At 41.3% G+C, this 24,801-nt stretch overlaps 1 protein-coding gene across 1 annotated transcript in view; it reads left to right on the forward strand.

The window, feature by feature from the left end:
* Positions 1-24,801, forward strand: part of DNAH6 (dynein axonemal heavy chain 6) — a gene marked incomplete at both ends in the record, with an annotated part of 205,522 nt that overhangs the window by 128,706 nt on the left and 52,015 nt on the right. The window contains 13 exons of the mRNA XM_080711415.1: positions 2,372-2,603; positions 5,325-5,477; positions 6,709-6,849; positions 8,553-8,795; positions 10,755-10,922; positions 11,720-11,955; positions 13,252-13,513; positions 14,998-15,121; positions 16,717-16,913; positions 18,240-18,443; positions 19,153-19,278; positions 21,707-21,871; positions 24,502-24,569. Coding sequence (XP_080567541.1) covers positions 2,372-2,603; positions 5,325-5,477; positions 6,709-6,849; positions 8,553-8,795; positions 10,755-10,922; positions 11,720-11,955; positions 13,252-13,513; positions 14,998-15,121; positions 16,717-16,913; positions 18,240-18,443; positions 19,153-19,278; positions 21,707-21,871; positions 24,502-24,569 — 2,319 coding nt within the window. The remainder of the gene's footprint in view (positions 1-2,371; positions 2,604-5,324; positions 5,478-6,708; positions 6,850-8,552; positions 8,796-10,754; positions 10,923-11,719; positions 11,956-13,251; positions 13,514-14,997; positions 15,122-16,716; positions 16,914-18,239; positions 18,444-19,152; positions 19,279-21,706; positions 21,872-24,501; positions 24,570-24,801) is intronic.

Genomic DNA, 24,801 nt, shown 5'->3' on the forward strand with positions numbered 1-24,801 from the left:
AGCAGTGTAAAATATGAGAATAGGATTTCCCCTGATTTACTACTCAGAAAGATTTTAATGGCTTTTTGCCCCATGTCGGCTACATTTTAGCATAGGTCCTGGTTAAGACTGGCAATTAAATCCCCAGGATTTTTTTTTTCATATAAGTCATAAGCAAATAAATCCTCCATGTATCCTAATTTTCTGTTCTTTAATTAACTCTAATTCAAGAATTTATTTTTGTCACAGCTTGCATTAGAATATACGATTGTGTGTCATTGGGTTGTCAGGATACCGCTCGCTTCCCGTCTGTCCCCCTGCCAACATACCCAATGCTATCCCCTAACAACTTTTATTCTCATACCTCAGGCAGGCTGTAAGTCTGCAAACAATAATAATAATGGCAGCACTTGGGTCTGAGAGACTTCCTGGAGAATAGACCAGACGATAGGCAAATCCGGCTTAATTGTATTTCTAATCTTTCTTACTTTTGTTAAAGAGAATTACCAGGCCACTCAGGTTTGCTCTAAATATTATAGGAGGAAATTAAAAAGCATGTGTAGAATGGTGGAGATTTTGTTTTCAGATACCCCAAGGACCGACCATGTAAACAAGGTAGATGAGTTGTCTTTTTGCCTAGCGATGATCAGTAGTTGGGAATCAGAGAAAACATATTTCTGCTTATAAGAGCTTTCAAATACCTACTCCTGATTAGGATTGGAAAGCCTTTGTTATGAATGTGAGCTATGAAGCAATTACTAAATATTCAGTAATTTGGCACATACAACCTTTCCATTTGTCAGTGACATTTTAGTTTTTTGGCCTAAGGTAAGTGGATCAAAGTCTCCTCGACTCAGGAAAAATATTTCACTTCAGAGCCTGTGTTTTCAAAATTCAAATGCACCAGGCGGATTCTGCCTATTGTGTGTCCATAGTGGTCACCACATCCCAACGATGCCAGAACAGATCTCTTTACTGAAAGATAAGCTGCTAATTGGGAGATTCACCTCTTGCATACTATGTTGCATAGAATGTAATTTAACCTACCTAATTTTTGAATTCCATGATTTCTCACAAATCGTGAAGTGCTACTCTTGATTTTTTTTCAACCATTTAGAAAATCAGAAAGCCATTCTTAGCTTGTAGGCCATAACACACACGTAAGTTAGGGGGCAGATTTGACCTACGGGTCATGATTTGGTGACTCCTGATCTAGACAAAGCAGTGTGAACAAAATGTTTAGGGTATGAAAAGAGCAGAGCTGACTGAGGATAAGAGAAAGGTGTAAAGATGGAGGAAACAAATCTGAAAGTTGGATTTTTATTTCAGAAGATCCTGCTTGTCTCTCTCTTCTGTAATTCCTATTATGTGGTCTCAGGAATCTCCTTTCTCCTCCTGGATTTGTCCTTCTGGTTTTCCATTTTCTCTCTTGTCATTTTTTTAATTGGTGCATTGTAGTCATACATCTTAATGGAGTACAAGATGTTAGAGTCTTGTCGTCTTTATATCACTCTTTTTTCTCTGAGCTCTGGGCACAGCCCTTGAATTTGTCCTTCATCTCACCCAGCCATTTCCCAGGGCACCCTGACTGTGAGACCCATCTTCCACGGGGATCTTCAATTTGGTACTCAAAATTCCCATCTATCTCCAATATTCCCTAAACTCAGAATATTTATTTATTTATTTAATTATTTATTTACTTATTTATTTATATACTTATCTGTGGTACTGGGGTGGAACTCAGAAGCATTCTACCTTTGAGCTACACCCCCAGCCCTATATTTTATTATTTATTTTGAAACAGGGTCTCACTGATTTGCAAAGGGCCTCACTAAGTAGCTGAGGCTTCCTGCAAACTGCAATCCTCCTGTCTCCGCCTCCCAAATGCTGGGATTACAGTGCACCACCACGCCCAGCTCAGAATATTGTTTTTCTTCTTTCAGAGTGTTCAGTCCAGTAGTATCATAATTGCAGTGCCTTTCAAAATTCCCATTATTATGAGAACTGTTCTAAACTTGTGATACCTTACAGAACTTGTTTCCATCCATCTCTCCTTCTGAACTGAGTATCTTTTCAAAGTTCAGTGGCGTTTCTGCTTGCCTCCGTCTTTCAAGGGGAGGGCTCACTGATATAATGGATCTTGTAAGTTGCACCCTAGATCAATCAGAGCTCCTGACAAAATCCTTTGCACTTTGACAGAAGGAGAAGAATTTTTACTTGAATTTTACTTGTGTAGGGCAGAGAGCCGCCAGCTGTTGGGAGTACCTGCTCGCCCACCTGTGGGACATCCTGCCCCGTGCTCCTCCAGCCTTCCCTGCTGAGGTAGCCTCTGAGGTAGCAGAAGCCACATCTGTGAACCCAAGCAAGTCTTTCTCTGCTCTGCTTCTTACAGGATTGCCCGGATGATCCGTCAGGAACGAGGCAACGCCCTGCTCGTGGGAGTAGGAGGCACAGGAAAACAGTCTCTTACCCGACTTGCCGCTCACATATGTGGTTACAGATGTTTGCAGATAGAACTTAGCCGGGGATATAATTATGACACTTTTCACGATGACCTGAGGAAGTTGTACAAAATGGCTGGCGTAGAAGACAAAAATATGGTGTTCCTTTTCACCGACACCCAGGTGCATAGTTTAACAGCCCACACGTAACAACGGGACGGGTATGAATGTTACATCCAATGTGGGCTTCTCTAAGCATGTTTAAGGGTCAGAGGATCGCTGTCTCCGATCACAGATTTCCTGCTCCCTGTCAAAGGCTTTTATGAAAACGTTTTTATTTAGCTTACCAAGCTTTAAATTCTAAGTGATCATGATCGAAGGTTAAGGAGTTTTTTTTTAAATATTTTTATTAGTGCAATGTAATTAAACATTATAGTGAGATTCAATAAACAGAGTCCTTGATGTTCTTTGAGAGAGGTAATAACTTTCTTTAGAAGTACATGTGAGAACATATAATCCCTTAAGTAAATTCAGCTAAAGAAATACATATTACCCAAGCAAAGGAGAAAATAAGGCAATGTTGTAGGTTAAATTAACTCTAAAATTAAAATAATATACTCTTGTATCTATAACAACCAAAATTTAATCTTGAAATCCATAATAGAGGATTTACAACATTGAATACCATTCAGTATTTTAATTTTGGTGGAGGGACATTTCTAGAAATGAGCCAAGAAATAAAAACGTATAGATCTGACATGTAAGTATTTTGAACTTCTTTTTAACTTTTAAGGCATTGTAAGCAGGGTTGAGTGCAAACACAAAATGGGAAAATAATTTTAATATCTATGACATAAAAATATTTATTACTAATGTAAAAGGAAAAGCCAGCCACACCAATAGAAGCTGTATAAATATGTACAGGACTGTGAATAAGAAGTTCCTAAAAAGAAATGTGCAGCCTCGCCAATCATCAAAGAAGTGTGAATAAAAACAGTATGGGCCTAGAATCCTCAAGGCCTTGGGTTGGACCTTCAGCACCACAAAAATAAATAAATGAATAAGCTAGTAATTTCACCTTGCAAATGGGCCAAAGTTAAAAATCATAAGACATGAGCCAGGCATGGTGGCTCAAGCCTGTAATCCCAGTACATGGGAGACTGAGACAGGAGGATCGCAGGTTCGCAGCCAGCGTTAGCAACTTGTGAGGCCCTGTTTCTAAAGTAAAGAATAAAATAGGACTTGGGGGTGTGTCTCAGTGGTAGAATGCCCCTGAGTTCAATCCCTACCAACACACACACACACACACACACACACACACACACACACACTCATAATATGCAATGCTGGCAAAGGTTTTGAGAAAATAAGCCTGTGTGCTTCCCACAGGAAGACTATAGAGTAACGAAATCTTCCTGAAAGGTAATGAGTAATACATAGATAATGCCTTTAAGTTTCTTTTACATGTAATCAGAACTGCATACAAAGTTGCATATATAAAAAACATTTAAAATATTTATTGTAATATTTTTTGTGATACTAGGGTTCCTGGAAACTCTTCTACCTCCAGGATACACTCCCAGACATTATATATATATATATATATATATATATATATATATATATATATATATATATATATATATTTGTTGTTGTTGTTGTTAATTTGGAAACAGGGTCTCTTAAGCCAGCGAGGCTGGCTTCGAACCAGCATGACCCTCCTGTCTCTGCCTCCCAAGCACGGGGATTACAAGCGTGCGCCACCACGCCCGGCTATTGAAATATTTTAAAATAACTTGTAAGTGACTATGTAGAGTGAGAGTCATATAAGTAAATTCTGATATAATCACATAATAGAGTGCCATGTGAAAAATTAGAAATTTGTGGGCTGGGGGTGTAGCTAATGATAGAGCACTTGGCTGGCATGTGTGAGACCCGGGTTCAATCCCCAGCGTAAAATAAATAAATAAGCATCCATTAGCTAATGTGAAAAATGCTTATAATGTGTCATTGTATAATCATATGTATACAAATCAGCTACCACAGATGCTCTTTGGTTTAATGTAGATCTTCACAGACATGCCAGATGTACAACAAGAAAATGGGATTGTGAGTGATTTTGGTTTCTTAGTTTTGCTTACTTATATTTTTTAGTTATTCTAAAATTAAAATATTTCTTCCAGACTTTTAAACTTTTTAAAAACCAAAAAAATGTATATAAAAGAGCTAAGTATTAAAACTCAAACGATAAAGTCATATTGTCTTGATCAACTTTAATCATACAAAAAGATACTGCACACTGTTGAAAACCCCAGTCTCAGATGTTCTACAGTAATGAAGAATGAATATAGCCGGGCGTGGTGGCGCACACTTGTAATCCCCGCGCTTGGGAGGCAGAGACAGGAGGATCACGCAGGTTCGAAGCCAGCTGCACGTGCTGGCTTAGGAGACCCTGTTTCCAAATAAAAATGTAAAAATAGGTCTGGGAGTGTAGCCCGGAGGTAGAAGGGCTTCCAGGAACCCCAGTACCAATAATAATAATAATAATAATAATAATAATAATAATAATAATAATAACTTAGGAAAAAAAGAATGAATATAGCCATAACTACATCACCTGTGTGTATACGTATGTACAAATATCTGCAACACGATTATAAACAGGAGAGGAAATTAAGAGAATTGAGTTTAATTTGACTAGGTAAAATATGAATGACTTTTAAGGAAGAAAAATGAAACTAAATATATTTCTATGTTAGAATTTTAGAATTCCATCTATTTTTTGTGATCATCTCTTAAAGACAAAATCAACTGAAATCAATTTTAGAATACTTGCTTTATAACTTAATGTGTAATAACTGTAAAGTGACTGAGTTATAAGGATCATTCTACTTTCTTCTACAGATTGTAGTGGAGGAATTCCTAGAAGATATAAATAACATCCTGAATTCCGGTGAAGTGCCTAATTTATTTGAAAAGGATGAACTGGAGCAAGTTTTAGCAGCCACCAGACCAAAAGCAAAAGAAGTTGGAATCTCCGAGGGAAACAGAGATGAAGTAGGACATGCCAACTTGGCTTTCTAAAGAAAAATCAGTCTTAGCCTTTTATTACCCAGACCACAAATCCCATTAAGGGGCCCATGGATAGAATTTTTTTCAATATAACTAGCTCTCTTTGTATTTCTATTTGTTTTTTTTTTTCTTCTATGTTTCAAGTGTTGGTTCAGCAGAATTCCAGGGAAGCAGAAAACAGAAACCCTACTGCCCAGGGAGGTCATCGTTTTGTCCAACTTGGCCAGTTCCCGTTGTTCTTAAAGCAGAGGTTTATTCTAACACCCTCACGGCTGAGGAGGGCTCAGGCATGAGTCTCGTGCTTTTGATCCTCTTGCCTATCTGCAGAGTTGTGCAAAACTAAAACATAAGTGCATTTCTCCTACTCTCTCAGGGGCACTGGAGCTGCTTTCCACTGCCATTTCTCCAGCACTATGACTCCATACATCTATCCCAGGCTTTTCCCTTTTTATACACCTTCAACTTTCTGGCTATTCCTTATCATATCTTTTATGTGATCTCATCTGAGAATTTCCTCTACTGTTATGGAATATAATTACAGAGAGCAAATCGACTCCAGCTAATGTAAGCTAATGTAAGCCAGAAGAGATTCCTTAGAGGGATACAGAATCATTGGAAAGGCCAGAGAAAGAGATGTCAGACTGAACCTTCTTGGGATGAATATAAAGCACACCTATGGAAGTCGGTCGTGTACAGAGCCTGTGTCTCTGCCACATCATTCCTGCTGAACCAGGAAGCCGCTCAGCAATGAGTGTGCCTCTGCTCCAAAGCCTCTGGTCCTACTTCATATGAAGAAGCAGCCAAAAAGAGAAGACAGGGGCTCTGGGACACAGCCACTTCCACAAGGCTCTGCACCTGCAAAAACAAATGCCCTGTGCCCTGCCCATTTCTTTCTGTTGTCCTGTCCTCTGTCCCAAAACAAAACCTTATCTACATACTTCTCTTTATTCAAAGGGCCAGTCACCTCAAACATACTGATGAGGAGGACCTAAATCACGTCACATCCTAGTTGCAATGAAGCCTGCAAAAGGTCATTTTTAATTTTTCTAGACTGCGTGAGAGAAAAGGGTAGGAATGGATGTTCAACAAGGCACTTCCATTCCACCATGCTAACATTTTTATTTGATATTGGTAGCCTGGAATGCTCTAGCCAATGGTTGTTTTCAATGTTGCATCAGCCTCATTTTAAACTGAAAAAACATCGCTGTTTTCTCAGGTGTTTCAGTACTTTATCAGCAGAGTCCGCCAGAAGCTGCACATCGTTCTCTGCATGAGTCCAGTTGGGGAGGCCTTCCGGTCCCGGTGCCGGATGTTTCCATCCCTCGTGAACTGCTGCACCATTGACTGGTTTGTCCAGGTTGGTGGCATCCCAGGATATGTCTCTGAGAAGTTGGGCTTGTTCGATTTTAAAGGTGTGACACATTGATAATAACTCAGCATCCTTGCATTTGTCTTAAAGGGTACTGGGAAGTTACTTTTATATAGGGATCACAACGACAATCATAGAACACCGACAAGCCGGGCGTGGTGGCGCACGCTTGTAAGGCGCTTGGAAGGCGGAGACAGGAGGATCGCGCAGGTTCGAAGCCAGCCGCGCTAGCTTAAGAGACCATGTTTCCAAATAAAATATATTTTAAAAATAGGTCTGGGAGTGTACCCTGGAGGTAGAAGGGTTTCCAGGAACCCCAGTACCAATAAATAAATAAATAAATAAATAAATAAATAAATAAACAAATAAATAAGTAAATAACAGACAAAACAATTCATAAAGGAAGAGGAGATCATTGGATTTACCAGTGTAGGAGTTATCAGTGATCTTGACAGGAGCTGTTTCAATGCTTGGTGGGAGAGAGGGTGAAAGAGAAGAGGAGAGGAACCAGAGATGGTGAATATGGGCAACAGTGTTGAGAAGTTTTGCACAAAGGAAAGCACAGGGGTGGGGTAAGAGCTAGAGGGGTACATGAGGTCAAGAAACGGACCAGTGTGTTTGAGTAAGCAATAAAGGGTGGGATGGCGCCATCAGTAGAGTCTTCATCATTGACGACGATGACTCCTCCTCTTTCTCCTTGTTCTTCTAATTTTGTGGTTAGGCGAGAAGCAGTCATCAGCTGAGGCAAAGAGGAAAGAGAAAGTGTTAGCAGTCTGAGAAAGTGGAATAGAATATGAAACACTTAGGAGAGTACAAACGATGTATTAGAAAATACAGAAGCAGTTAAGTGTGGTGGTGCACATTTGTGGTCTCAGTACTTGGGAGGATCCGGAGGATCGCAGGTTCTTGGCCAGCCTCAGCAATTTAGCAAGGCCCTCCACAACTTAGTGAGACGCCGTTTCAAAATAAACAATAAAATATGGCTGAGGTTGGGGGCAGTGTAGCTCAAAGGTAGAATGCCCCTGGGTCAAATCTCCAGTACCACAAAAGAAAGGAAGAAAGGGAAGGAGAGATGGAGCAAAGGGAGGGAGGAAAAAAGGAAAGGGAAAAAAGAGAAGAGAAGAGGAAAGGTGGGCACAATTTGAGGGTGCAGTAAGCTCGTTGCCATGAATATAAAGTGAGGGCCGCCAGCAAGGCTATGTGTTTTTCTCTATCCGTGCTCAGCTGCTCAGTTCACAGCTTGGAGAGTTGCATTTGACTGAGGTTCAGGTGAGTTCAAAGAAATAAGAGAAATGAAGGAGATATCTGTAAAATGGTGATTTCAGTGGTGGACCTGACATTGCAACTTTATAACACAGTGAGGGCATGAGGTCCACATAATGTAGGTGACTCCGTTCATGGGATTCTAATGACACCCAATCTATCATTTGCTCATTCAGTAAACATTTATTGAACTTCTTTATGCCTGCCTCTGTGCTGAGAAAGCTCTATCAGCAAATGCAGACCCACGCCCCTCTCTAGTAGGCAGAGAAAACCATTTAATTCCTTAAGCACCAGGGACAGGAGCAGGAGTTGACCAGATGAGCACCAGGCTAGGAGAGGAAAAGTTCCAGAGAAATAATTTTCTTCATTTTTAAACTACACATTACTAAGCCGACCAACAGATTTTCCAGATTGTTCTTTATTTACAGTGGCCCAAAGAAGCACTTCTTTCTGTGTCAAAGACATTTTTCTCAGCTGTTGATCCTGGAAATGAAGAACTAAAAGAAAAGCTTTCCTTCATGTGTGTGAATGTTCATTTGAGTGTTTCCCAAATGGCAGACCGCTATTACACGGAACTCCGCAGGCGGTACTACACGACGCCCACCTCCTACCTGGAGCTCATCAATCTCTACCTGACAATGCTCACTGGGAAAAGGAAGCAGATAGTCTCAGTAAGTTCAGTATTGCCGGGAAAGAAAAAAGAAATGTGAAATAGTTGTGGAAGTCAAAATCTCTGAGAATGAGTGGGTGATCTGTGTATCTGTCCTGCCTTCCCTTCCTGGATATCTACATTTTCATTTTATCACTACATTTACGGTATCATTTACTCAGTAAAACCTTAGGGACATTTCAGTAGCATCAAAGAGAAGCAAAGATCTAATCATCTCTGCAGTGTTTGGAATATGGAAGAAAAGCTTTTGTTAAGCATTAAAGATAAGGCTTTAATGGTCTAATGTGTGCCAATGGTTCACATTAAGACCAAGGACTTTAGTGTCTTCCAAACTACAAGCAACCAGGTTACTTTTTTTTTTTTTTTTTTTTTTTTTTTTTTGGTGGTACTGGGGTTCCTGGAAGCCCTTCTACCTCCGGGCTACGCTCCCAGACCTATTTTATATTTTTGAAACAGGGTCTCTTACGCCAGTGCAGCTGGCTTCGAACCTGCGCGATCCTCCTGTCTCTGCCTCCCAAGCACGGGGATTACAAGCGTGCGCCACCACGCCCGGCCAACCAGGTTACTTTTATCGGGCAATCGTGAGTATGTTATGTCATTTCTCTAAGCGTTAGTGGAAAATAAGGTTTAATAGTATCTATAACTCCCTCTTGGATTGTTGTGGAGTTTGAATAAAGCACTGTTTATGAAGTGCTTAGACCATGGTCTCACATACATGAGGTACTCAAAACATGGCGGCTGCCAGGCGTGATGGCGCACGCTTGTAATCCCCATGCTTGGGAGGCTGAGACAGGAGGATCGCACAGGTTCGAAGCCAGCCTCAGCTACTTAGTGAGGCTCTCGGCAACTCAGTGAGACCCTGTTTCCAAATAAAATAGAAAATAGGTTGCCGGGCGTGGTGGTGCACGCTTGTAATCCCCGCGCTTGGGAGGCAGAGACAGGAGGATCATGCAGGTTCGAAGCCAGCCACGTGCATTGGCTTAGGAGACCCTGTTTCCAAATTTAAAAATGTAAAAATAGGTCTGGGAGTGTAGCCTGGAGGTAGAAGGGCTTCCAGGAACCCCAGTACTCCCAAAAAAAAAAAAAAAAAAAAAAAAAAAAAAAAATATATATATATATATATATATATATATATATATATATATATATATAATAGGCCTGGGAGTATAGCCTGGAAGTAGAAAGCCTCTGGGTTCCACCCCCAGTACCACCAAAAAAAAAAAAAAAAATGGCGGCTGCCATTAACACCATCATCTTCAGGCTGTTAACACATCCCAAAATGTCCAACATTTAAACAGAGAAAAATGCAAGTTTGTCATTTCAATATTTAAAATGTTCCTCAGAAGATTTTTACCTCATAAAATGTGAATCCTTATAAAATAACTTGACAAATATTTTTGAAAACTGCCAGTTCAAACCAAGCTTTCTCACTCACCTTCAAAAAACAGTTTATCCCAGGTGTCTCCTCCACCACATGTGGTCTCTTTAATCCTAGTCAACAGCTTTACCCCGGGTTCAGATCCAGAAACCAGAGCTAGGGAACCAAGACCTCATCTCCCCGGGCTCTCACCCCAAGCAAACAAGGTTTGAGAACTATGGCCTCCAGGGATTCCTGTCTAAACCTGTCCTTCACTAATTCAGCATAACACCATGGAGAATAAAAGAAAACACAGTGCAGTCCTAGCCCTGCACAAGCCACACAGCTGTGGAGAGGAGGCATCAAGGCAAACACATCTCAGTGAATGGCAGGGCCATTTCCTAGAGCTCTGTTATGTTCCCTGAAGATTTCCCAGATTGTAATACTTTTACAACTTAAAGTACTTAAGAATTTCACAACTTAAAGTACTTAAGCACTGATTTAATAATTATATAGATATAAAATTCTAATATCTGAGTAATAAATGCCAGTAAACCTGTAGTTTATAATGCTCTCTATAAAATAATTTTTGTTGTCATTTAGGCACGAGATCGGGTGAAGAACGGTCTCACCAAGCTACTAGAAACAAATGTACTGGTAGATAAGATGAAATTAGATCTTTCAGCTTTAGAACCTGTGCTTTTAGCAAAATCACAGGATGTTGAAGCTCTAATGGAGAAATTGGCAGTGGATCAAGAAAACGCCGATCAGGTATGCTGCATTGTCTGCTGGTGCGGGTGAGAAGACTTTGGTCATCTATTATTCACTCATGTAGAATGATATATGATTAATTATTTTATCATAGATCATTAAAATCATTAGGTGACAGATTTGTCAATAGTATTTTTATCAATTTAGCAATATTTTAAAGTGATTAATTAGTCTCCCTTTACTAAATCAAGACCAGTTGTATCCCAGAGAACTGGTGAAGCTCAGAGAGTAAGGCAAAGTTTTGAGGAAAGTAGCTCCTACAAATAGAGAGCACCCATTTCTCTCCTTAGAAGGAACTGCTTTTTATAAGTTTACAATGTTATCGATGTGTCAAGAGATGAAAAAAAGATCATAAAATGTAATCTAGCCTTCTCCTTCACCATTTAGTGGTCTGATCCAAAAGGCAGATACAACTCATTGTTAATTGCCATTGTTCTGAAACAGTGAAATCCAAACATAGGTTGAGTATTTCTTCTCCAAAATGCTTGGGACCCGAGGCATTTTGTATTTTTTCAGATTTGGGAATATTTACATTATGGGATATCTTGAGGATGGAACTCGTGTCTAAGCACAAATTTTGTTATTTTATATACATTTCTACACATTGCCTAAAGATAATTTTATACAGCATTTTAGTGTGCTAGGTTTGACTTGCACATGAGGTTGGGTGACTCTCGAGGCAATATGTGGGCGCTCAAGAAGTTTTAGATTTCAGAGCATTTTAGGTGTCCAATTTTGGAGTTATGGATGTTCGGTCTGCAGTGCGTCTGCCTAAGCAGTCCCGTTTCCATGGCCAGGTGCGTAACGTTGTGCAAGAAGACGAAGCCATGGCAAAGGTGAAAGCTGAAGAAACCCAAGCAATCGCCGATGATGCTCAAAGAGACCTCGAAGAGGCCCTGCCCGCGCTCGACGCTGCCAACAAAGCCCTGGACTCCTTAGATAAAGCGGACATATCTGAAATTAGGGTCTTTACCAAGCCCCCAGATCTGGTCATGACTGTAATGGAAGCAATCTCCATTCTCTTGAATGCCAAGTGAGTATTCAGAAGTGTGTATTGCCAGGACGTCTGATAGGGTTTCTTTACTGTCTTTCTCCATTTCCATGTCTGTACAATCATTTTTCTTCTCCAACCTCTCAATGAGTTCATCAGCCATTCAACAAATTGATTAAGCAAGGGGTGTGTGTGTGTGTGTGTCTGTGTGTGTCTGTGTTAGTGGGTATGGAACTCCTGAGCATTCTACCTCCTAAGCTACGTCCCCAGCCCTATTTTTATTTTTTATTTTGAAGAAGGGTCTCACTAAATTGCTGAGACTGGCCTTCAACTTGAGACCCTCCTGTCTCAGCCTCCCAAGTACTGGGATTACAAGCGTGTGCCACCGTGCCCAGCTTAAGCAATCATTTTTTTCAACATCTATTTTGATCTAGGTGATGAAAGATAAAAGGGTTTCCCTATAAGATGCAGACAGTGTACTGAAGAAGTGCCAACAGGTTTTTCAGGATATGTTGCTCAGTCAAAGTTAAGGACCCTGGAGAAAGAGATCAGGAACCTGCGGAGCTCATGCATTGGCTGGGGGCTGGTCATTACATCATGAGGAGTTCTGTGTGCTGCCCAGAGAAGTCCATATTTCACCTTGAAAACATACAGTTTTCAGTTCTTCTCCAGCAATGCAGCCCTTTTTTCATTATAATATCATTTCCATAAATGATATTATAATGAACCTTCTATGTAAAGCTCATTAAAGGGCCTGGAGTACTCTACCCCCACCGGGCCTCCCCACTGACCCTAGGCTGCCACTACAGTAGGGCCCAGAGACACCCCCCCCCCACCAGAGCACAGAGAGCCCCTGTGCAAAGAGGACTGGAACCACTTAGCACTTTTTACTTTAATCAGATTTTTCCTAGTAGAAAAGCCAATGTGGCAAAAGTTTCAAAGAGCAAGGTTACCAAGAGACATAAGGCCCAGTTAGGAGATATTTTAGGTGTCATAGAAAGAAATTTTAAGGGTCAAAATTAGAGCAGATAAAATAAAAATGTGAATACCCTGGATGTTTCTTAAAATGAAGTTATTATTTCTATAATTCTTTGCATTTCTAAAACTTTCTTGTTTTATAATTCTCTACTACGTCTAGGATATATGGAGTTTTAGCCACACCCTTTCTCTCAATTAATTGAATTATTTGTGGTCCACAGAACTACCACTTACTTGGATTAGAGTGCTGACTTAAAGCACCTACCTATTGAGATAATATTGTAATATTCTCAGAGAAATACAACTCTCTTGTTCTTATATTACTTGATTTTAATGGTATTAACTTATTTTATCTTTCAGGCCTGACTGGCCAACAGCAAAGCAACTTCTGGGTGACTCTAACTTCCTAAGAAGACTTTTAGAATATGATAAGGAAAACATAAAGCCTCAGATATTGTCAAAACTCCAAAAATACATTAATAATCCAGATTTTGTGCCTGAAAAAGTAGAGAAAGTATCCAAAGCATGTAAATCCATGTGCATGTGGGTAAGAGCGATGGATCTGTACTCCCGGGTCGTCAAGGAGGTTGAACCAAAGAGACAAAAGCTCCGTGCTGCGCAGGTGCATTACCCATTCTTTGACATTTTGTAGAATTATTTTTTTATATTTTATTTGGAAACAGGGTCTCACTAAGTTGCTGAGAGCCTCACTAAGTAGCTGAGGCTGGCTTCGAACCTGCGCGATCCTCCTGTCTCAGCCTCCCAAGCGCGGGGATTACGAGCGTGCGCCACCACGCCCGGCTGATTTCTTTGTAGAATTAAAGAACTTTATCATCAGTTATTCGAACTCCCTGTATAATGCCACTGTGATCTATATAATTAATAGTGATGACACAGATGAGCTTTTGTTTTGAACAATAGCTAGCAAAGGTTCTTTTCAAATTTTTCCTCTAAAAATCAGTCTTCTTCAGAACTTAAAGGAAAATGAGTTGTTGGTATATTCATCTGAAAAAATAAAGGTAAATCTATCTCTGGGATTTTTGAGGTGGCTTCTAGCTCTAGCATCTGACAGTCTATTTTTCCATTTGCTAAATATTCCCACACCTGATGATATCATCCGAAGGCTTAGAACCAGCTTAAACCACTCAGATATAAGGTTCTTAGTCTTCTCAAGAACAGAAAATCATGGATATAGAACAGATATAAGCAAAAATTTTCTATAGAGACCCAGATAGTACATTTGTTAAACACTGTGGCATACATGGGTCTCTGTTACAAGTACTAAGTTTTGTTGTTTTATACACACACACACACACACACACACACACACAGCCATTAAAATACATAAACAAATATGCATGGCTGTATTCCAATATAATTTACTTATGGACTTTAGAATTCAAATTTTACATAAAATATTACAACATATTACAAAAATATAAATATGTCACCAAATCCTTTTTTCTTTAAATCATTACAAAATGTAAAAACCATTCTTAGCTCACAGACTATACCAAAAAAAGCATCAAGTTAGATGTGCCTACAGGCCAGAGTTTGCAACCTCTGAAAAAAATAAACTTTTGGAAAAATTAATTTTCACAATTTCATGAACACTTAATTGGTTTCCTTCTTTAAAATTAATCATCTATTGTGATAACTAATGCCATCTCAAATGCTTGGTACATCTGACTCATTATTCCTTTTATGATTTATTTTGTTGGACTTTTGTCTTTATTTGGTTGGTTGGGTTCTGGTCGTTTTAACTTTGTATATCATGTCAAAGTATCTTTTGACATGAAAAGGGAACATAAATCATACTTTTAAAAGACACCTATTATAGCCGGGCGTGGTGGCGCACGCTTGTAATCCCTGCCCTTGGGAGGCGGAGACAGGAGGATCGCGCAGGTTCGAAGGCAGCCGCGCTGGCGTAAGAGACCCTGTTTCAAAAATATAAAATAGGTCTGGGAGTGTAGCCCAGAGGTAGAAGGGCTTCCAAGAACCCCAGTACCACCAAAATAAATAAATAAATAAAAGATACCTATTATAAATGGGCAAATTCAGCTTTCTTTGGGGACATATTCTTAAATATTTGCTGATTTTATTTAGGCTGAACTTGATACTACAATGGCTACCTTGAGAGAAAAGCAAGCATTACTAAGACAAGTGGAAGATCAAATTCAGGCCTTACAAGATGAATATGAAAAAAGTGTGAATGAAAAAGAAAGTTTGTGTAAGTAACTCATAAAAGATATATGGGTCAGGAAATGCCTGATTTTCAGAAGTAGGAGGGATAAGTTTTCAGGCAATCAGTGTTGGCTTTTACCCATCCTATAGAACATGTTTTCATGGGACTTCTTCCATCACCTCTCTAGTATTAAATGAGAATAGCTACAGGTAATGCATATGTTCAACATCCTATCTGTGACAAGGCTTGTTGGAGCATGTTGTGTTCTAACTCAACATAACAGATGGACTTGATCTAGAAAATAAATCCTACAGGGCACAAGGAACACTGTCTTCAGCCAGAGTAAAGGAGCTTCGAAAGGGGTTCTTGGCATGGAAGAAGCAAACTTAGACTTGATTCTGAAATGGGAAATAATGTTGAACTGGTGTGAGACTTCATAGAAATGGGTTTACATCATCGAATAAATAATGCTAATTCTGCTGCAGCTAAAAGCTGGTGGAGTTCTAAACTTTTAATCATTAGCTATACCACTCCTGCGTATCTATATCCAGAAGAATTGAAATCAAACTACCATGGTAATGCACACATATCTATGCTTATAGCTGCACAATTCACAATTGCCAAACTATGGAACAAGCCAAGATTTCCATCAACAGATGAATGGATTAAAAAATGGGATATGCCGGGCATGGTGGCGCATGCTTGTAATCCCTGCGCTTGGGAGGCGGAGACAGGAGGCTCGCACAGGTTCAAAGCCAGCCTCGCTGGCTTAAGAGACCCTGTTTCCAAATATTAAAAAAAAAAAAAGTATAAAATAGGCCTGGGAGTGTAGCCCAGAGGTAGAAGGGCTTCGAGGAATCCCAGTACCACCAAAAATAAAAAATAAAAATAAAAATAAATAATGGGATATGAGCCAGGCATGATGGCACACGCTTGTAATTCCAGCATTTGGGAGGCTGAGACCGGAGGATCTCTGTTCACGGACAGCCTCAGCTACTTAGTGAGGCCCTCTGCAACTTAGTGAGACCCTGTTTCAAAAAAAATAAAGAATAAAAATAGGGCAGGGGGTGTGGCTCAGAGGTCAAATGCCCCTGGGTTACACACACACACACACACACACACACACATATATCATCATCATCATCATCATCATCATCATCATAATGGGATATACACACAGTGGAATTCTACTCAGCCATGAAGAAAAACAAAATTATGCCACTTGCAGGGAAATAGGTGGATCTGGAAAATAAGATTAGTCAGTCACACGAAGGGAAAAGGCAGATGTTCTCCCTGTACACAGAACCTAGGGAGAACCTGGGACATAGGAGGATCTCTAGACAAAGGAGGAGAAATCGTAGAGAAGTGAAGGAGGGAACCTATCTGAGGGAGATGGAGCGGGGAAGAAGATTTGAAGAGGGAAACACATCAGTGAACATGATGCCCATAACACAAAGTTATCAAAGCCAATCAGTGTTCAGTACTGAAAAGTGGGGAGGGAGAGTGGAGCGGGAACTGGGGGAAGGCTCAACAGATGCTGTGCATATGTATGCCTCTATCACTCTGAACTGCATCAAGATGTATGATTACAACGCAACAAAAAAAAACTGAATAACATTAGGCTCTTAATTTTTTTCTAGCAAAGAATATGGCTCTGACAAAAGCCCGCCTACTTCGTGCAGGAAAGCTGACCGCCGCTTTAGGAGACGAGCAGGTCCGATGGGAAGAAAGCATACAGAAGTTTGAGGAGGAGATCTCGAACATCATCGGGAACGTGTTCATAGCAGCAGCTTGTGTGGCTTATTATGGGGCTTTCACGGCCCAGTACAGGCAGGCAGTGAGTACGCCTCCTTTCTGTGAAGAGTGATACGAAACAGCTAAGGCTGAGGGGAGCAGAGAGGCGCATTATTCTGAGTTCAGAAGGAGGCCCTATACGTTGGAAGTCCACCAGCGTGGAAACGTATTTACACGGTCCAGGGTCCTCCACCTCTCTCCCGCTGGCCAGTGATGTCCTACCGCTAGGCATTCCTAACATGTTCCTCCCTTCCCTCTCGTGCCTTAGAAAGCTATTTAACACTCACATAGCACAAGAACTTGGGAGAAGAAAAGGAGACAGTGAGTCCCTTGCCCTCATGGTCAGAGCTCATGTAAAAAGCAGCCAGGATGCAAGGTCCTGTGCGGTGAGCCTGCAGCAGAGGGCTGGGGGAAGAATGGGGAGGAGCAGGGCAAAGGATGAATCTGGGGTTTCTTGTTTTCTTTTATTTATTTTGTGTGTGTGTGTGTGTGTGTGTGTGTGTGTGTGTGTGATACTGGGGATTGAACCCAGAGGCATTCTACCTCTTAGCTACATGCCTCCCCCTCCCCTTGCTCTTTCTTTGTATTTTGTTTTGAAACAATCTGGCTAGGTTTCTGAGAGTCTTGCTAAATTGCTGAGACTGGCCTTGAATCTGCAGTCCCCCTGTCTCAGCCTCCCAAGTACTGGGATTACATGTATGCACCATCACGCCTGGCTTCTTGGCTTTTGTAGACTTCTCATTTATCAGATAAAAGTTCCTTCAACATGCACTTCCCAGGAAGCTGGGTTATTGGGTAAGATTTCATAGTAATTTTCATGAAATACCCTCCTACAAATGTTTCACCCTCACCCTGCTGAGTTATAAGATGTGGTAGGAGTTCGAGGGTCATCGGATGGCATATTTCTCCCTGGGACCAGTGGTGCCGTTGAGGGACAGACAGTTCTCCGTTGTGCATGACCCAACTCCCTTTTGATGGAGGTAAGAAGATAGCATCCCTTCTTCAATCCACCGTTTGCCAGTAGCACCCAGTCATTGTGATGACCCCAAACTTTTCCACATGCTTCCAGATCTCCAAAGAGGGGTAACACAGGCTTGACTGAAAATCACTATGACAACCCAGTCAGTTATATAAAAGACAACTGAGGTCCCGAGAGAGTGGCCTGCCCAAAGTCATTTGTCAGTGATTCAGTTCTAGCACTAAGCTTTCTGTTTTTAGTTTACTTCGTGTGTCCCATGCTCTGATTCTAGGATGCCTATGGAGACTGATAAACTAGCCACTGGTTTCCTCCTGCCTATCATATTTTGTGTGTACTTTCATTTCCTGAATGTTCTTGACTCCATATACATAAGCTTTCCTCCTTGTACAGCTTATAGAGTGTTGGATTGAGAACTGCCAGTATTTAGACATCCCAATCGATCCTTTCTTCAGTCTCATCAACATTCTTGGAGATCCCTATGAAATACGGCAGTGGAACACTGATGGGCTTCCCCGGGACTTGATATCAACAGAAAATGGCATTTTAGTTACTCAAGGAAGACGGTGGCCTTTGATGATTGATCCCCAAGATCAGGTGTGTAGCAGATGTTTCAAATAAAGAGTGGCCAGTTAGCTCTGTTTAATATTGATCTACTAAAAATTATTAAAATGGACCTTAACATATACTTTGGGGGTCATGGAGATTTAGATTTTTAAGAGAGTTTAGAAGTCTTCTGGTCCAAATCTCTTATCTTGTGGATGTAGAAAATAAGAAGGGATATGTGTAAGTGTTCTCCATACTTAATTTTAACTGGTTTTGTTTAGAGTTGTCCACAATTCTCCATTTTCTGTGAGGGCAGAAAAAAATCTATTCTCATATAGTCCTTATTCCTAAAGGTTGAGGAGTCAGAATGAAGTCAGCCTGAAATTTACAACCACTGTCTGGCTCCCTAAAAAACTGTGGATCAGATTGTACCAGTTAGAGTTTGGTAAAGGGAGCCATTATGAAAGCAAGAGAGACAGGCCTGAATAGCCTAAGTATGGGCTTTTTCCTAGATGGCTCATTTCTTCTTTGGCTTTAAATTTGAACAAAAGGAAGAATCCCAGACATTGGTTTGGGAATTTGTTTTTATTGTAGAAAGGCACTGGGGCTGGTTTTTGTTTGGCTTTGCCTAGCTTTTTATTGTTGTTATTTCCAGTCCATTTCTAAATTGAACAAAATTCCTAAGCTTTATTCTAAAACTTTCATTTCTGGGCATTTATTGTACTTAAGCAAATTACCTGCTCTGTGCTTTTTCATACAGGCAAACCGTTGGATAAGAAACAAAGAAAGCAAAAGTGGTCTAAAGATCATTAAGCTTACCGATAGTAATTTCCTACGAGTACTTGAAAATTCCATCAGACTTGGTCTACCTGTCTTATTGGAAGAGGTTTGCTTTTCTCTTTCTTTTTTCATGTTAGTTCCCAACTTCCAGATCATATCTGGAATTCTGGACTGGCCATGTCTGCATCGTGTTAAAGACACCAGTCAACCCCATTTTCAGATTGGTCTAACCAGTTGCTTTGCTTCTTAAACAGTACATTCTCGTGTGGTTTGCAGACCACGGACCTGGGGCAGCTTGGCTGAAGCCTTTGTGTGGGGACTAGGAATAGTAATGAGTGTGTTAGCATTCACTGACATGAGTTAGACACTCGCTGCAGTCCAGGCTTCCTTCCCAGCATTTTAACTCATTAATCCTCACTGAAGCTTACAAGGTAGTTACTTTTATTATCCCATCTTACCAATGAAGAAACTGAGGTGTAAAAAGGTTAAAAACAACCAGCCTTGCCTGCCTAAAAGGTCTACAACAATTAACCTTACACCTTACTCAAGCCAGAAAGAGCACAAGGGCCCTTGAGGTAGCCAGGCTTTGGCTTTGAACAGTCTGTAATGGACCTCAGACCCTCCCTGAGCTCCAAAGTCACCAGGGAGAGAGAGGAATCTGGAAAGTTTGGGTAGGGTTATGTTTTGTCGTGCGCAGTGACGACTCTTACACGATCTTCCTCAAGCAGTTTTATTACCCCAGGTTCTTATACAGTTCCCGTAGATCTTCTCCATCTTTCCCCCATCACTCCACCAACCCTCTTCCGTGGCACTCTACGTCTCTGCTGCAGCACACACCGGTCACAGTGGTGGCTTTGTGAACATGTCCGTCCCAGCTCGGAGCCCGGAGCAGTCCGCCAAGGAACTGCTCTTCCTGTCCACCAACCCTCTTCTCTCTCCCGCTAGGGCATGCGCGCTTTTTAACCTTCTCCTGGGCGGGCAGGTGGTAGCATGAGGCGCTGCGTCACCAATCATCCGTAAGGCGCCTGATAGGGCTCACTGCGCAGGCTCAGGGCACCGCCAGCCTCGTGAGCCTCGTGACTTGGCTGCAAGCCCAGGCGCCATCTTGAGTCCACGCTGGCAACAAGCCTGGGTGCCACCTCGGTCCTGCCGAGTGGGCCCCGACAATGTTTGCCCAAAGCGGGATTCTCAAGCCCAGGTTTACTTTGTGACATAAGAAGTCCTATGGGACTTTTCTCTTTTGTGACAGTGAACAACAACAACAAAAAAAAAAAAAAGTATAATCTTCTACCCTTAGACAGGAGAGCCTTTTAACTGTAACAGAGTCTCTGGTTAATGAGTTAGCCTCCCATCCAGGAACAGGACCCTGCAGCGGGGCCTTCCTTGACTGCTGGGATTTGGGACCATTAGCATTATACACATAGGTGCTTTCTACATTTGCTAGAGTGATGTTTTTAGACTTGATCTCTCTGGATATAAAACCAATTTAGTCTCTCAATAGGTATTTATTAATGGAATAAAATAGAATTTTTAAGATAAAAATTATAGATAAGAGTAACTTTTACCTCATAAACTCTTGTTTTAGAGTTTACATAAATGGGTGCCATGTCACAATATGAAATCAATTTGTTGCTATGAATTTCAGTCAAATTTTGAAAGCCCATGGACCATGGGACCCTGTTATGTACCTGACATAAAGATGTTCCTGTAGGGCCCATGGACAATGTCTGCATGTCAAGTTCTAGCCAACAATCACATTGGCTTTAAAGAACAAAAAATATAATATTGTGGCTGATAAATGAAACAGAGCTCAAGTGAAAATCAATGGTGGAGGAGAGGTCATGGGAAATAGAGGCCCACAACTTTTTCTGTAAATAGCCAAATAGTAAACATTGTAGATTTTGCAGCCCTCATGCATTTCCTCCTCCTCCTCCTCCTCCTCCTCCTCCTCCTCCTCCTCCTCCTCCTCCTCCTCCGTCGTCGTCGTCGTCTTCTTCTTCTTCTTCTTCTTCTTCTTCTTCTTCTTCTTCTTCTTCTTCTTCTTCTTCGTTTTGAAGGTTGTTTTTACAATTGTCTATATTGATAAAAGCCGTCCTTAGCTCAAAAGTCATACACAAACAAGTCTCAGGGAGCCATTTTCAGCCTGGGGGATGTAGTTTGCCAATCACCAATTTAGAACAGCCAGAAATGAACACATCTTCCCTCGTCTGGGGATTGCTGAAGTGTCACCCTGCAGTCTTAATACACTCAGCCCTTCTCTTCTTAGATTATTTCTTATGGGCATGAACAGTGTGTAACATTAGCCTGAATATGTGCATTGTCTTCATATGATTTTACTTCCTTAGACTGTTGATAAAATAATCTCTGGGTAACATATGCTCTTAGAGATAGTGGGGAGACATCAGTACATTTTTAAAGCACTGAAAAAAATTCTCATTCAAAGTCAGTTTTGAGGTCTACGGAATCTTGACAAGTTCATGCTATCCATTTTAATTGCTCGTGTTTTATTATTTTGTTTATTTCCTATTTTTAAGCTCAAAGAAACCTTGGATCCAGCTCTGGAACCCATTCTTTTGAAACAAACTTTCATCAGTGGTGGACGACTACTCATTCGCCTTGGAGACTCAGACATTGATTATGACAAAAACTTCAGGTTCTACATGACAACCAAGATGCCAAATCCCCACTATCTGCCTGAGGTATGGGGGCTCGTCTGGAATTCACAGCCCCACTGGATTATTATGTGCTGTGAATCTCTAAAGTTTGATGGGTTCCTGCCTGGGAGGAACAGCTAGTAGCCCTCTTCTGTTCTCCCTCTCCCCCTTCCACGGCCCTCCTCTGACTTCATTTCTAAATCCTGACCGACTCCAGTCGCCCTTCTCCTCCAGGCTGATGCACCTCCTCAGAGCTCTCTCCATCTCACTCCTGGTCCTCAACCACTCCTCATAAACACTCCCTTCTAACCATCCTCTCTCCTTCAGCTAAGACAGTTTATGCCCTTGTTACTGTGGCTGAGAAATGAATCAGAGCTTCATTAAAAGTCTTCGGTGACTCACAACAGCCAAATTATAAAACTAGCCTAGGTGTCCATCAGCAGATGAACGGGCTACAAAATTATGAGATATCCACAAGTGGAATTCTACTCAGCATTTAAGAAGAATGGAATTATGCCATTTGCAGGAAAATGGATGTACCTAGAGAACATTATGTTAAATGGGGTTAACCAGCCACAGAAAGTAAAGGGTCCTGTGTTTTCTTTCTTATATGGAAGCCAGGGAATAATAGGAAAGGTAGATAATGTAAGCAAGAGGACTTTAGATAATGAAAGAGAAACCCAGTGGAGTGATGGAGGGGCCTGGGGGAGGGAGAATTAATGAGGAAGTGCGTCCCCTGACAGTATATACAGATACACATGTGAACATCCCAATGCCCACGTATAGGGAAGGGGAGGGGTGGGATGGGAGCAGGGGAAGCTCACCAAAGACTGGGTGCACGTTTGGCACGATCACTCTGAGCTACATTATGATGTGAGACGGCTCTGTGCCAATAAAAGTATAGGTTAAAAGGAAGGAAGGAAGGAGGAAGGGAGGAGGGAGGAGAGGGAAAGGAGGGAGGAAGGACAGACAGACTATCTTGGGGTGCGGGAGTCTGTGGTGGAAAGTGGGGGAGGGGAGAGCAGGAATTAGCAGGCAGTCAATGTTGAAGTATAAAATGCCCATGACACATACTCCCAAATAAAGTGGTTGCTCACTTGGAAACTCTAATAACTAGACAACATTGGCAAATCCTGAGCCAGATGTCCAGTGTCTGTACCTAGAGGTCAAGGCCCGGTGGGGGGATTCCTGTCCTTTACATCATACTCTTAGACTCTGAGGGAAGCTGTATGAGCCCCCACTCCCATACTTCCTTGAGCCACAAGAGGGTCCAGAAGAATCCCTACTTAGAGCTGCAGAACCCAAGGCAGTTGCAGCAGACATGAAGACAGCTAGGACTTATTTTCTCCTCCTGGTAGCTCAGCCTGGTTCCTCTACCTGGAAGGAAATTCCCATCAGAACCCTCCAAAAAGTCCTGGGATATAGCACTTCAAATGGTGTCATTTTGATCCTAGTGACTGAGTTTCTCATAGCTGTTCCTCTCTAGATGTGTTCAGGTTGAATAAAACTGACTCACATGAGGAAACCTCTTTAAAAGCCTCTATCAGGGATCTCCTCATCAGCCTTGGGGAATTTAATTATGAAGCCACAGCAAAGCTCATGCCCCAAGACCCATTTCAGAGCCTAGAAAAGTGACCAGTGAGCCGGGCGTGGTGGTGCACACTTGTTATCCACTACCTAGGAGGTTGAGACAGGAGGATCGCACAGGTTCAAAGCCAGCCTCAGCTACTTAGCAAGGCTCTCAGCAACTTAGTGAGACCCTATTTTCAAATAAAGTATAAAATAGGTCTGGGAGTATAGCCCAGAGGTAGAAAGCCACTGGGTTCCACCCCTAGTACCACAAGAAAAAAAAAAAAAAGAAAGTGACCAGTGTGCCAACTTGCACTCTGGTTTCTCATTAATTTAACTTTTAAGAGGGAGTACTGCACACGACACCCAATCCTAGCTCTTAGGTTAATTATTTCTTCTTTAGAATCCTAAAGTCAATCAACTCTCTAAAGTGGAGATTAAAGTCTACTTCAAGAATTTGTGACATATGTTAACTGCATAGCATTCAAACACTCATAGTTATTAGTTTTTGCTATTGATATATGCAAGTGACATCAGAATACTATGATTTTCCATAAAAATGTTATGATGAGAAAAACTTGTCAGTCTTGATTCAATACCAATAATAGCTTCTTTTAAAAAAAATGTCATAACCTTAACCATTATTGTTGATTTTATTACCTCATTTAGTCCTCAAAACTACCCTATGAATTGCTACCATCAATATCCCAGTTTTTAAATATCTGGAACTAAAAGCTAAGCAGAGATAAATGGTTTGTCCAACATCATCCATCACCCAGTGGTACCACTAGAATTCAAACCCAAGTTGTTGATTCCAAAATATTCCTTCTAATCCCTAATGGCTCACCTCTCCTTAAAAAAGCACAGAGGTTCTATAGTTGTGGATTCTGAGGAACAAGATTGTCAGGGGAAATAATATTAGCATTTTGAGAGCCACATGGTGTGCGGAATGGGATGGGAGGTGGACGTGAGGGTAGTCAGACTTGGGATTCCTCCCAAGCCATGACCTTGAGATTCCTCCCAAGCCCTGACCTGACAACGAAAGCACCTGTTGTTTTCCAAGTCTGCACTTGAGTGCTCTAATGTACGCTGTGCTTCTCTTCCAGGTGTGCATTAAAGTTACCATCATTAACTTCACCGTAACCAAATCAGGTCTGGAAGATCAGCTATTAAGGTAAAAAGGGGAGTGTGGGAGAGGGGAGGCCAGGAGCTTCCTCAAGTTTTGGTTAGAAATTTTGAAGAAGAAAAAAAACATTAATGTGTAAAAGCATCACACATGGTTCAGTCAAAAAGATAGGAGTGAATGGCCAAGTTCTTCACCATTTTCACAGTTGCTCAAAGCCACTGGTCTTGCCCACAGTCTTCTCACAGAGCTCAAAGATAGCGTTCCCACCCACTGCTGGGAC

The sequence above is a fragment of the Muscardinus avellanarius genome (genome assembly GCF_963383645.1).
Source record: "Muscardinus avellanarius genome assembly, chromosome: 15".
Taxonomy (NCBI): domain Eukaryota; kingdom Metazoa; phylum Chordata; class Mammalia; order Rodentia; family Gliridae; genus Muscardinus; species Muscardinus avellanarius.